The 14642-nt window shown below is 38.1% G+C and overlaps 1 protein-coding gene across 15 annotated transcripts in view; it reads right to left on the bottom strand.

Annotated features, from left to right (window-relative positions):
• Positions 1 to 14642, bottom strand: part of LOC102432355 (uncharacterized protein KIAA1109) — a 149990-nt gene that overhangs the window by 109187 nt on the left and 26161 nt on the right. For all 15 annotated transcript variants that reach the window (XM_023754145.1, XM_023754122.1, XM_023754094.1 and 12 more), the window contains 7 exons: positions 12800 to 12993; positions 10164 to 10243; positions 8325 to 8475; positions 6948 to 7104; positions 6220 to 6298; positions 2812 to 2903; positions 909 to 1026 (listed from right to left, as the gene is read on the bottom strand). In XM_023754145.1, the coding sequence (XP_023609913.1) occupies positions 909 to 1026; positions 2812 to 2903; positions 6220 to 6298; positions 6948 to 7104; positions 8325 to 8475; positions 10164 to 10243; positions 12800 to 12993 (871 nt within the window). The remainder of the gene's footprint in view (positions 1 to 908; positions 1027 to 2811; positions 2904 to 6219; positions 6299 to 6947; positions 7105 to 8324; positions 8476 to 10163; positions 10244 to 12799; positions 12994 to 14642) is intronic.

The following is a 14642-nucleotide window of genomic DNA, read 5'->3' as shown; positions in this document are numbered from 1 at the left end:
TTGCTACCCTCTCTTCTGAAGGAAAACTCTAACCATCTTTAATAACAGCATCATACTACAGAGAGAGCACAGGGTCTACATTTGAATAATTGTTCTTAAATGTTCTTCTACTAACTAGTGATAGAGGAATAGAAGGAAGGAAGGAAGGAAGGAAGGAAGGAAGGAAGGAAGGAAGGAAGGAAGGAAGGAAGGAAGGAAGGAAGGAAGATTGTAGCAATCAATCAAGCAAATATTAGGTGCTCTGGGACAGCCACCAACCCTGGCAAATCAGACCAACTCTGTTTAGCTAAACTTGTCACAGGAAGTCTCAATAAACGCAACTTGTTTTCATATAGAAATATTTATGTTACTCAGAGACCAAGACTTACATGTTTGCATACTCAGGAAATAAATATGAGTAGCTATTGTAATACGCTGCAACAAATGAAGGAATTTTCTGACTAATGACAACACCAACTAAATTGTCCATGCCAAGAAGAAAGTAGGGGCTCCCAATACAAACATAGCATATTTGACTATTTGAATATACTGTTTGTAGATTACAATAATCAAAACAAAACCATGAAGCCATGCTGATGCCTAATTCAAGAAGATAAATTGATTCACCTTCCCCATCATACTCCCCACTAGACTGAATCAAAGTACCAGCCCAGCCTAAGATGGGTTCTTTTTTTTTTTTTTTCAGCTCAATTTTGGGTTCATATTTTCCTTTTTTGTGTAGAAAGAGAGCACAACATATCTATATTTAAATTTTCCCTTTGATCTTCTTGGCCCAAAAAGTGTGAAAGTAAAAAAGTTTGAATTGTGTCATCAAATCCCCAGGCTGAATCTAAAAGTAAAACTCACATGAATAGAAAGCAGTTCCCTATAATGAATCTCATTGCATTTTTTTTTCATTAGAAAATTACCTGTGAAGAAGTTCTTCTGTGCAAAGATGAAGTGGTAGGTGGCTTTATACACCTCTAATTCACACTGCCACGTCTGGGGCATGTTCCATACTCGGGGGTAGCTGGCAATGATGTGGAACTGAAAATCAATGTCAAGTCAAAATGTTAGAGTTTAAAATGTGACCCTATGTGAAGAGCTTCAGAAATAAACTCACACACGCTGGTGAGTACTGAAAACTTATTTTCCTACTGAGCAGAACAGAAGGTTCCTTTGAGATTTTAATATTGCTGTGGCTGAAGGTCAGCAGCCATGGTTATATCCAGTTCCTTGAAATACTAAGCCATGAGGTGGGGGAAAAAAAAAATGAGGAACAATCAGGTTACAGTTTCAACACTGTACGTGAGTTAAACTCAGAATAACAGCAACACCCTTAACTCCTCTGCATGCCCAACCTGGTCAGTGAGAGGTTCGGGCACAGAGAGTGTATGCAACGGATACTGTCACACACAAGCCTGGCCCCAGAGCCTCCTGGGTTCCCATTTGACAGCGTGGTGGTTACAGGTCTGTATTCCACCTGCCAAAGCTGGACAATTCTGCAAAGGCAAGAGCTGCTTGATTAGGACCAGCAATTTTGCACAGCAGTACTTATCAGTTAGAGCTCAGCAATCATTAAAATGCTGAATATGCCAGTTGAATATACATTTATGGTACTCAATATATTCTTGGTTAATTGCAAACGTTTCCTCTTAATTTACATATATATCATGTAAATAGCTTGTTTAGGCAAACAATTAAGGACCGACTAATATAATACTGTGTAAAAGAATCCTCTCTGATTATCAGCCATTGGCTTCTATTATTGTTGTTATTGTTGTTGATCCTAACAAAAAATGATTATCTGCCTGATTACTGAGTCCCTAATCTGAAATTTTGGTCATAAGTACTTCCTTATTTTTTCTCTTTGTACTATGCAGCAATCCAGGGTATTAAGATTTTCTTCCTTTCACCTTATTCATCAAGTAAAAAGCAGAATGAATTATTAAACCCTGAGAAAGAATCCAAAGGGGCCAGAAAACATATAGTAAAAAACAACAACAAAAAAAACAGCCCTAGCTGATTTGGCTCAGTGGATAGAGCATTAGCCTGTGGACCACAGGGTCCCAGGTTCAATTCCGATCAGGGCAGATGCCTGGGTTGCAGGCTTGATCCCCAGTAAGGAGGCGTGCAGGAGGCAGCCAATCGATTCTCTCTCATCACTGATGTTTCTATCTCTCTCTCCCTCTCCCTTCCTCTCTGAAATCAATAAAAATATATTAAAAAACAAAAAACAATCTGCCCAGCTGGTGTGGCTAAGTGGTTGAGCATCAACCTACAAACTAGGAGGACACGGTTCGATTCCTGGTCAGAGCACATGCCCAGTTGCGGGCTTCATCCCCAGTATGGGGTGTGCAGGAGACAGCTGATCAATGATTCTCTCTCATTATTGACGTGTCTAACTCTCTCTCCCTCTCCCTTCCTCTCTGAAATCAATAAAAATATATTTTTTTTAAGTAATTCCTTTTTTAAAAAAAAAACACCACAATCTTATTTACAACATTGGAGAGAATTAGTCTAGCCATACAGTGAAGTTTAAAAACAATATCCTAACAACTGTTCATATTTTTAAAGGCCAAAACCCCACATTTAATTGCCTTATGTTTACATCCCCCATACTAGGAGCAGAATAACAGAGAGTGCCAGGGATTCTACATCACTGGGAATCTACTTCTCTTTCCAAATTAAGGCCAAAGAACACCTGGTGGTTCTTGAATAGGAAGATGGACCATTTGATGACTTCTTGGTCATTACAATTTTATATTAAAAAATTAAAACCAAATTTATATTTTTTGCACCTATATATATCTTCATATGCCCCAGACTTACCGCTAGCATTTCTGCTTCTAACAGGGTCCGGTACTGCATGCTGGTAGTGGCATCAACATGTAACAGTTGTCCTTTAATTGCAGGAGTGTAACCTAATAAGTGAAAACATAAAAATTAAGAATCTACTGTAAATAAATCCCACCACAACCCAAAGAAGAAATCCCTGAAATGTGGTGGTCAGTTGCTATTTAAATATACCCCAATGATGCGGAGGGAGCTTGCAACCACATAGGTGACCTTTCTCAAATGACCACCTCTGAGGGAAGAAAGTTTCATATTCATATAATGTCTATCATGACTTGCTTTCTAGTGCAAAACTACTGTTCTCTAAATGACAGTTTTGAACTATTTAAAATAGCTCCCATGTCCTCTCTTCTTCCACTAACTCCAGCATACCTATTTTCATCTTTTTCAACCACTCCTTATACAATGACAGTTTCTGTACAACAGCTCTTCCTTATACAGTGACAGTTACACCAAACCATGCAGCCTGTTCTGAACAAAAGCAGCAGCTCAGAGTATATCACTTCTTTTCTGGATGGGCTGCCCTTCCAGAAGCATGACCTCTGAGATCATTATTATATGGCTACTCCAACATGCATCCTGCTCTGGGCTTTTTTATTTTTTTCCAAACACCTGAATCTCTGAAAAAAGTTGTGCATGTATTTGAGTTCTGTTTTGTTCTTGTCGCAGACCTAAGCTTATTTCCCGCTCAGACAGTCACCTTAAAAACCACCTCATCTTGCCCTAGCTGGTTTGGCTCAGTGGATAGAGCGTCGGCCTGCGGACTGAAGGGTCCTAGGTTCGATTCTGGTTGAGGGCATATGCCCAGATTGTGGGTTCGATCCCCGGTTGGGGGCATGCAGGGGGCATTCTTTCATCATTGATGTTTCTATCTCTCTCACCCTCTCCCTTTCTCTCTGAAATCAATAAGAAAAATTTTTTTTAAAAATCCACCTCACTTTGACCAAGGACCCCATCCAGCCTTTCCTTACCAGGGGTGGGCAAACTTTTTGACTTGACGGCCACAATGGATTCTTAAACTGGACCGGAGGGCCGGAACAAAAGCATGGATGGAGTGTTTGTGTGAACTAATATAAATTCAAAGTAAACATTACATAAAAGGGTACGGTCTTGTTTTTTTTTAGTTTTATTCATTTCAAACGGGCCAGATCCGGCCCGCGGGCCGTAGTTTGCCCACGGCTGCCTTAGACCCTTCCCTCACTCTGAGTTCCATAGCCTGTGTGCTGGGGCACTTCCCATGAATTCCTAATAGGTGTGCTCCAGACCCCACAGCCCTCAGGGGGCCCCTCACCTAGTGCACCAGTAATTGTATACAAACTGTTTGTATAAATCTTACTTCCTATGTGCATCATCAGTTTAAAATGGTAGCAGCATTCCCTCAAATGAACCCTTCTCAATTTTGTGCAATCCCAACTGCCTTTTCCCTTAATTACAGATCGGTAATTAAGGCTGTCCTAAGAGATGCTTCTTTCCAATTGACTACACTGAATCTACCTGTCCTAGAGAACCTGCTTCAAGACACAGTAGGATTATTCTCTTAGAACTAGCTTAAATAAGGTTTGTTCTTCACTAAAACAGCACAGAGGTTACAGGGAAAAGACGTGCTCTCTCAGTCACTTTTTCAGTTAATTATCTCAGCGGGCAACCCCAACTGTTCCCTCTTTATGGACGCAATTAATCCAGTGAGTGGCAGGAACCAGCACAGAGAGTCAAGAATAGTATAAAAATTACTCTCTGCTTAGCAATCATAACATTGCTGGTTAGTAATTTAAAAATATGGGTAAGTTGCTATTCTCTGCATGCTCAAGAAAGTGAATAGAGCAGAATTTCATTTTAATTACTCTCAATTACAAATGTAATAAGAGGATGAGAGGCAGAAAAAATGAAGACAGCTATATAATATTTTGGTCAATTTAACACAAAGTAGTCATGTTGTTGATTAACTTGTATCAGAGCCAAATTTTAAGTGCATAATGAATTAGATTATTTCAGCTCAGATGAAACTATAGCTATCAGGGCCTTATTTAATATTTGAAATATGAAACGTTCTCCTTTCTTAAAGTTTTGCTGTTCAAAGTACCCAGTTTACTCCCTGACAAAAATCTACTATTATTACCTGAAACAAAGACTATTAGCCATTCAGTCAATTACTGGCCATGAACCACAAACCAGGTACTGGATTCAGCATCAGGTTTACACAGTGAAAACAAAGACAGAGCACCTGCTCTCATGAAGAAACAGGAAAAACATATGCTAAGCAAAGTATGCTCACTTACAAAAGAGAAATATAGAGTACGGTGCACGGATTCATGCTCATTGAAAGGATATTAATTAGAAGAAATATTTTAATATCACTATTTGCCCTTTCTCTAAAATAGAAGTGTCAGAGATTAAAGAAAGTTAGTAAAATGTATATGAAAATAATATATAAGTTGATTAATAAACAATAACATGATATAAAAACAACAAAGACATGATATAAAAACAACAAAAACAACTAAATTCACAATCAACAATGACATATCAAAACACACACATGTGATTGGTGCCAGTGAGAGCTTTATATGTATCGTGTATGCGCAAGGCAATGTTTATTTTTAAACTAGCGGCCTGGTGCACAAATTCGTGCATCAGTGCGGTCTCTCAGCCTGGCCTGCGGGATCGTGCCAAAACCGGGTCTCTGACATCCCCCAAGGCATCCCAGATTGCAAGAGAGCGCAGGCCAGGCCAAAGGACTCCACTGGTGCACAATTGGGGCCCGGAAGGGACGCGGGAGGTTGGCCAGCCAGGGAGGGGCTGCAGGAGGGCTCTAGGGTGTGTACAGCCCATCTGGCTCAGTCCTGATGGCCGGACCCCAGCAGCAAAGCTAACCTACCAGTCAGAGCGTCTGCCCCCTGGTGGTCAGTGCATGTCATAGCGACTGGCCAACCGGTTGTCTGCCCCCTGGTGATCAGTGCATGTCATAGCGAATGGTTGAGCAGCCTTAGCATATCATTAGCACATTACACTTTGATTGGTTGAACGGCCAACCAGACAACTAGACGCTTAGCATATTAGGCTTTTATTATATAGGATTGCCAGTGTGTGTCATATGTACTGGTCGGATGGTCGGTCACTTAGCCTTTTACATATATATATAGATAGATAATAAAAGCATGAAATTATAAGACTTAACTTACTTTAAAAAAAATTTTCTCTTTCTCTAGCTGCACAAATGATTTGTGTACTATATACTGTTGATAGCTATAGGTACACAAAATATAATAAAAAGCTGAAAAAGAAAACCCCATTAATTATGTTAGTTTAAGTGGATTAACAAACTACTGTTTATATATTATTTTCCTACTAATCATTTGGAACAGAAAAGCACTTGCTGCAGCTTACCATTTTCCTCGACTGTCATGGGAATATTGATCTCCAAATAGGAGCCAGCACCAACATTGACATGCACAGCATTTGTTTCCTAACAAAACAAAAAAAGTAAGTCACATAAAATATTCATTATAATTACATTCCCATCTTTACCTTTTAGTTATTATCAGAGACAAAAATATAACCAGCAATGATATTAATAGGTATTCAAAATGCCCAAGAACACACCCTGCACAGAGTGGGTCTGTGGTTAGAATGTTGACCCATGTACCACAGGGTCCCAGGTTCGATTCTGGTCAAGGGCACATACCTAGGTTGCAGGTTGGATCCCCAGCCCTAGTCAGGCGAGTGAGGTAACCAATTGATTTATCTCTCACATCGATATTTCTCTCACTCTCTTTCTCTCTTACTATCTCCCTCCCTCTCTCCTTCCCTTCCACTCTCTCTCTAAAAATCAATGGGAAAAATCTCCTCCGTGAGGGTTAACAAAAAAATACACTAAAACAATTTGGGCTGATATAAAGAAGAAAATGAACCAGACTATAGCATAAAGGTTTGTTGATTAATTTCTGTCTACTATTTGGCACTTAATGAAAATAGTATATATACAATTATTGGGGGCACAGTGGTAGGAAGCTCATAGAAATGAATCTCAGTATAGGACTAGTCACCAAAAATTGCTCTGGAAAGTAATATTCAAATTTTAAGCACTATTTTCTCTATATTATTTCAATAATTACCCTATTTTTGGTAAACAGCAAGTCAATTGTAGCATCTGCAATAATATTCATTCGCAGTTCAAAGGCAAGGATCTGTCTTGGTCTCCCTGGCTGTGCAATTTCAGAAACTTTCAGAACTTGATAATCAGGTGGGAAGAAAAACTTCCATAAACAATCTCTATATAAGAAGGTAGAAAGAATAATGACATTTTATTCCAACAAAATGATTTCTAATAAGGGACCAAAATCAATATTTGAACTTGATATGTATTATCACTACTCTCTTATTTAAAAATAGACAAAATACAAAAAATTAAGTCACAAACACCTACTATAATTTCCTCTCAATAAAACAAAAGAATGTTTTCTACTGTGAGAAATGAAAGACTTTCTACAAGTATATCAATAGTCCAGATGGCAAAGTTGCTGAACTAACTATAAGCAACGTCTATTTACATAAAAATTTGGATGTGTCCTCATCACTACTGGTAAATGTCCTCTCCTTTGTTTAAAATTCTTCCTCCCCTGGCTAACACTTATGTTTCAAAACTCAACTCAAATGTTCCCTCTACCAAAAAGCCTCCCCCAATTCTTTTCTTCTTAAATCTTTAAAATGATTTATGTACCTTTTATGGGCTGAATTGCGTACCCCTAAACATTCTTATGTGGAAGTCCTAACCTCAGAATTTGGCTGTATTTGGAGACATGGTCTTTACAGAGGTAATTAAGTTAAAATGAGATGTTTTTGGTGGACCCTAATCTAACATGACCGATATTCTTCTAAGAAGAGGAAATTTGGACAGAGAACTTACACAAAAGGGAAGACCACGTGAAGATGCAGAGAAAAGACAGCTATCACAAGAAACACATCATTCCCTCACAGCCCTCATAAGGAACTAGCCAACACCTTAATCTCAGAATTCTAACTTCCAGAAGTGTGAGAAATTTGTCTGTGGTATTCTGTTATGGGAGCCTTAGCAAACCAAGTCAGTACCTTTCTAAGTTTTTCAAGAGTTTTTACTCACCTCTATTACAGCATGTAATAAACCTCTTTTGTCTCTTTTTTCATCCACTAACTAAACTATCTTTGTATTTAGTTCTGAATCTGCATCACCCCAACAATCACTGGCATATTTGTTGATTAAATACTTAAGGAAAAACAAAGGAACCAATAAATGTGCTGCTCATTCATCATTTTTCTAATGAGTTAACTCCTCCTTTGCAGTGAACTTGATTAAACCAATTTCTCTACACACAAGTTATTATTTGGATTAAAATGTCTAGGAATATCTTACCCTGCCATAATAAAATAGCTTAGAAAACTATTATGTTTTAATAAAAATATAGTATTAGCTCAATACATTTGAAACTTATTAGAAATATAATTTATTCAAGTACCTCTGTCTATCGGCCCATGGCCCATAGTTGAAATCTGTTCCTTTACCACAAACTATATCAAGTCCCCAACACGGAGGCAAATCTTGTAATTTGCAATCCTCACTACTCAATTCTCCTTCAATATTTTCCTCTGTTTCTTCTGGTACAAGTCCTGCATTGCAGAATATACAACATAAAGGCAGTTATTTAAAATAACCATTAAAATGTTCCTGTAGATCAGCAGTTCTAACATATTTTTTTTTATTTCAGGAACACTTTACACTCTTAAAAATTATTGAGGACCTGCCCGGCTGGTGTGGCTCAGTAGTTGAGCGTCCACATATGAACCAGGAGGTCACGGTTCAATTCCTGGTCAGGGCACATGCCCAGGTTGCGGGCTCAATCCCCAGTAGAGGGTGTGCACAAGAAGCAGCTGACCAATGATTCTCTCTCATCATTGATGTTTCTATCTCTTTCTCCTTCTCCTTCTTCTCTGAAATCAATAATTTTTTTTAATTGAGGACCCTAAAGTGGGTATTTTTGTATTATCTCTATCAATACTTACTGTATTAAAAATTTAAATTGATCAATTTTTAAATTTTTTATTTTATTAAATAAGAAGCCCATTATGTTGATAGTAATAAATTTTAATGAAAATAATATGAAAATAACTATATTTTAATGAAAGATGAAATTTTAATTTCATTTTTAATAAAAGTATTTTAATAAAAATAACCACATTTTCTAAAAAAAATTAATTTGAGAAATGTTGGTATTGTTTTTACTTTGGCAAATCTCTTTAATGTCTAGCTTAATAAAAAAATGTGAATTCTCACAGCTGCTTCTATATTAAGTCTGTTGTTCAAGGATTTGAAGAAAACCTAGCCTCATACAAATAGGTGGATAGAAAAGGAAGGAGTATTTTAATAGCTTTTTCTGATAGTTCTGGGTATTCTTTGACACTACTCCAAAATTCAACAAGTAGTAGTTTCTTAAAGGTTACAATGTGGAATCTGAAGCCATATCACTGAACTTCTTACATTAAAATATACTATCTCTCTTGCACTTTGAATAAATCTTTTATCCATGGCCTGATTTTGCAACAGCATGCATTGATCATTTGGAAAACATGGGTTCACTACAACATACATACTTTTTCAAATATTAATAAATTTCATCATCAAACATTTTAAAAATCACATTTGTTAACATCACTGGTGGTCTTATGAGAAAAATTACCAAACTCACAGTTGCAGACTCAAATTTTTTCAAAATCCTAATTTTGAAAAACCAGTCTGTCCCTAGCTATTGTTTCAAGTTAAGAATCAGTGAAAATATCAACATGGTGAAAAAAGGCAAACAGCATCCTACTTTTACTTTTAAAATATTTTGACCTTATAAAACCCCAGGAGAAAGATCAGGAAAAAAAGGGGGCTAAAATCCAATGTTTAGTAACTTTTATAAAATGGAAACCATCCATGAAGCATGGTAGCTGGATTTTAATCCTGAAACTGTTAGCCTCAAGTCTAACATACTGTGAGTTGTTTTCCTAACTAACATGAATTACCTTAACCATCATCATATTCTCAAAGGTTTTCACTCATGGTAATTTTCATTCACAATTTTTGAGGTATATTTGATAACATGGAATTTGAAGGAAAGGTTACAATATCATTTTGGTCTGAAATACTAAAGTCATATTCAACTTTTAACAACGACACAGGTATTTTTTAGGTAGGCACTCAACATTTATTAAAACTTATTTATATCCTAAGTAAAGAGACTTAAAATATTATTAATATCCCATTTCATAGAAGAAATAGAATTGCAGCTATGAACTATACTTTCAAAAAGTCTTACCTGGCTCGTCCATGTAGTAGTAGATGTCAACATCATTTGACTGCATCACCACAAAGCCTTCTCCCATTAATCTCGGTGGCCTATGAGAAGGGGCAAGGCAAACTAAGTACAACTCCAGCATACAAACAGTTCAGTGTTCTAATTAATGGTGGTGACAGGTGAAAACAAACAAACAAAAAAACAAACGCATCAAGGGTAGCATCTTGAAAAGGTAAGCCATCTTTCACAGACAATAAATTGTTCCATAGTTGTATTCTATATTAGACTAAATAATGAAATGATACTGAAATATTTTTAATCAGTAGATTGGTTCAATAGGGAAAAAAGAAAAAAAATTGTTTCACGTTTTCATTTTAAGTTGTGAATAACAGAAATCAATTTAAGACAAAGTTAATTAAATACAATGGAAAAACAATGTTCATCAGAATACAATAATTATATTCTGTATTTATAACAATTAAACTTTAAATTCAATCATTTTCTATTAATAACACTACAAAACTGAAGAAATATCACTTTATATATCTGTAAAATAAAATAAGCTTTCCAAAACATTACATAAGAAAAAATGTTGTTGCCGAAACCGGTTTGGCTCAGTGGATAGAGCGTCGTCCCGCAGACTGAAAGGTCCTGGGTTCAATTCCGGTCAAGGGCATGTACCTTGGTTGCGGGCACATTCCCAGTGGGAGATGTGCAGGAGGCAGCTGATTGATGTTTCTCTCTCATCGATGTTTCTAACTCTCTATCTCTCTCCCTTCCTCTCTGTAAAAAAACAATAAAATATATTAAAAAAAAAAAGAAAGAAAAAATGTTGTCATTTTTATTTTTAACAACTTTACATTACCTATTTCCAAGAATATTTATTTGATCAACTTGAATAAAATTTAAAGCAAACATCTCGAACTCAAATTCTGGATTGACTGTTTCTCTACAATCGCTTTCCCACAAACTGTTCATCTTTCATTGCTTTAACAACTTTTTACTTTGTCATACACCACAGTATCTTCCTTCCACATCAAAATAAACTTCGCAGTCATTAAATAATAACACAAATTCAGCAATATTCTTCTTAAAATATATTAAATCTTAAGGTTAATGTTTATTTTTTAAATATATTTTATTGTTTTTTTACAGAGAGGAAGGGAGAGGGATAGAGAGTTAGAAACATCGATGAGAGAGAAACATGGATCAGCTGCCTCCTGCACACCTCCTACCGGGGATGTGCCCGCAACCAAGATACATGCCCTTGACCGGAATCGAACCTGGGACCCTTGAGTCCGCAGGCCAACGCTCTATCCACTGAGCCAAACCAGTTAGGACAATGTTTATTTTTTTAATATATTTTTATTGATTTCAGAGTGAAGGGAGAGAGAGACAGAGAAACATCAATGATGAGAGAGAACTGTTGATCAGCTACCTCCTGCATACCCCTTCCCGGGGATCGAGCCCAAAACCCAGGCATGTGCCATAACAGGAAATCAAACCATGACCTCCTGGTTCATAGGTCAATGCCTATCACTGACCAGTACCTGCCAGGCTTAATGTTTAATGTCGTCGTTTAACCTGCACACTTTTAAAGAGTAAAAAACACAATTTTAAATCTTTTTATACAAATTAATAGCAGAACACTTTTTCATCTTACTCTCTAATAATTTTCACAAAATCCAGATTTATTTATTCATGCAGTATTAAACTTTCAGCTGTAAGTGCAGCATTATGTGCTGAGCAAAGCCCCTGATCCTGAAGAGTGGGCCCAGGCAGACTCACAGCCTCGCCAGTCTCCAAAGGGAAACCTCTCTACCACTCCAGCCAGTGCCCAGAAAATTGAACAGCAAAAAGTTGGAACTAAAAGGGAATAATCATGCTTCTCACGACTTCATAGATTGTATGTTGCCTACAAAGATATACGCTGGGACATAGAGGAATATCATCCTATGAATACTAAATTACACAAATTCAACCAGAAAGTCTCCTCATACAAAAAAGACATCGTGAGCCCTCATCCTACCATGAACGCATGCCCTGGAGTTCCTTCAGTTCCCAGTCCTCATAGGGAAGCATCCTGCCACCACGAGGGCGAGTCCACGGTGCATCACTAATGCTCCCTGTCTCCTGAACGCAAGCAGCTACTTCACAGGTAGAAGACAAATCTGGAAAGCTAGGTGGAAAACTACCCAGGACTTGCATACCAAGCAAGTTCCATCCTAACTGTACCATCCTAACTTCAACAGATGTCCAAGAGTAATTTTGTTTCCATTTTCAACTTTTCTCATTAACTCAGAATGGTACTCCACTATAATGAATTTGCTGAATTTACTATTTATCCATTCCTTCTGTAAATAAAAACCTACCTGTAATGTGTAAACATCAAATACCAGGGCTAATTTCCCAAAATGAGTTTTTCAAATACAGTTAAAAGGAAGACAAGGGTAAAAAAATTAGTCATAATTCTATAGAAAAATATTTAAAATTAGAGTTTACCAATGGATAGTATATCCACTTACCTTATAAAGCAGGACTATACTGTTAATTTATTAGAAAAATGTACCTAATTAATGCCCAGCTTGTAACAGAAATTAAAAGGGTGCTAAAAATCAAATTGATATCTATATTAGACATATGTAAGATGTTCTTACTCATCATTTTGAAGACCAACATATCTTGGACTAGGAACAAGCATGACTCGAACATTTTCAAGCTTTCCTTTCACAATATGCATGAATTGGTCAAGGTGACTGGAAGGTGGTTTTGTAGTATAAGTTAAAAAAGCATCATCAAAGTTGATACACAGAGTTTGAGGTTGGTAATGATTTCCAAAGGCCAGGCGACCCTACAAAAGATAAAAGATAGTATGTCATACTATAAAAGCTATACTTTTTTCCTTAACTGACCTAATAACAAACATTTTCAAGCAACAACTAGATGATTCCACTTTAGCACTATCTATATTTAAATCACTCCACTGATCAATTTAGACCTGGTTTTTAAAAAATTTAAGCACTTGTGAATAAATAGCCTTTCAGGTCTAACAAATTTATGCTAAAATGATATTGGTGTTAAAAGAATCCTTTCAGGAAAACCAAGATGGCGGCATAGGTAAACACTGGAAATTGCTGCCTCCCACAACAAATTCAAAAATACAACTTAAAGACAAAACAGACATCATCCAGAACCACAGGAAGGCTGGCTGAGTGGAAATTCTACAACTAGAAGGAAAGAGAAAAGCACACTGAGACTCAGAGGAGGTGTGGAAGTAAAGTGCAGAGGTACAGAGGCGCACGCGGCAAGGGCTGGCAACTGAGGACGCTGTCTTTTTGAATCGGGAGGGAGTCACAAGCCCCTGACTGCTCTGAACTCCAGTTCCGGGTGAATCTCTGGGGACCCAGACTCATATGGGGAGAAATTGGACTGTCTGGCAGCGGGCAGAACTCGGAACTCGAGGGCGGCTTTCTCTCAAAGGTGCTTGCAACAATTACCGATTACCGGGACACTGAGACGCGGAGCCCCTTAGGGCAGAGCTGAGGATCAGCCATAGCTGCTTGCTCCGCCCTGTTGATTCCCTGAGACCCTGCCCCACCCAAGCTGCAGCAGAGGCTTTTGCATATGAATGCGCTGGCCCTTCGCAATCTGAAAACTACCTAACAAACTGCAGCTGGGCCAGACCGACCCAGAACTTCCAAGAGAAGGCCCAAGGCCCCACAGCAGCTTGCATTGCTTCACAGCTGGGCCTCATTTGGGCACCTCCAAACCCCAAACAAGCAAGGGGAATCTGCAGATCTCCTCGTAGCTCCTGCTGGGTAGTCTCAGGCAGAGGCTAAATTAGCACCTCCTTAGATCCAAGAGCCAGTGTACCCAGTGGTCAGAGTGGGACCATCCAATTACAACTCCTCAGATCCATAAGGGACACACTCAGGGGGCAGACTCAGTGAGCCCCAAAGCTCCCCTGAAGCAAGTCTTGCCTCATAAAGGTGTCTTCAGCACAGAAGTTCTCCCACCGTAGACACAGCCAATTCTCACAGCCAATTGGCCTGGAGGTCAATTCCTCCCAGTGATACCTACAACAATCAAGGCTTAACTACAACAAGACTGTGCACAAAGCCCACAAAGGGGTGCACCAAGAGTGTCCACCTCAGGTAATTGGGGAGGCTGAGCCACTGGGCCCTATAGGACACCTAGCACACAAAGCCACTCTACCAACACAGGGAAGTATAAAAAATGCGGAGACAAAGAAATAGGTCACAAATGACAGAAATGGAGAAAAGCAAACGACTGGATATAGAGTTCAAAACCACACTTTTAAGGTTTTTCAAGAACTTTCTAGAAACCGCCGATAAATTTAGTAAGACTCTCAAAAAGACTGGTGAGACTGCTGATAAATGTAGTGAGACCCTCAAGAAATCTAGTGAGACCCTTGAGGTTATGAAAAAGGACCAACTAGAAATTAAGCATACACTGACTGAAATAAAGGATATTATGCAG

This window comes from Myotis lucifugus, unplaced genomic scaffold (assembly GCF_000147115.1).
Source record: "Myotis lucifugus unplaced genomic scaffold, Myoluc2.0 scaffold_1, whole genome shotgun sequence".
In the NCBI taxonomy this organism is placed as follows: Eukaryota; Metazoa; Chordata; class Mammalia; order Chiroptera; family Vespertilionidae; genus Myotis; species Myotis lucifugus.
Note: the sequence above shows the minus strand (reverse complement) of the source record. Positions and strands in the feature narration are given on the sequence as shown.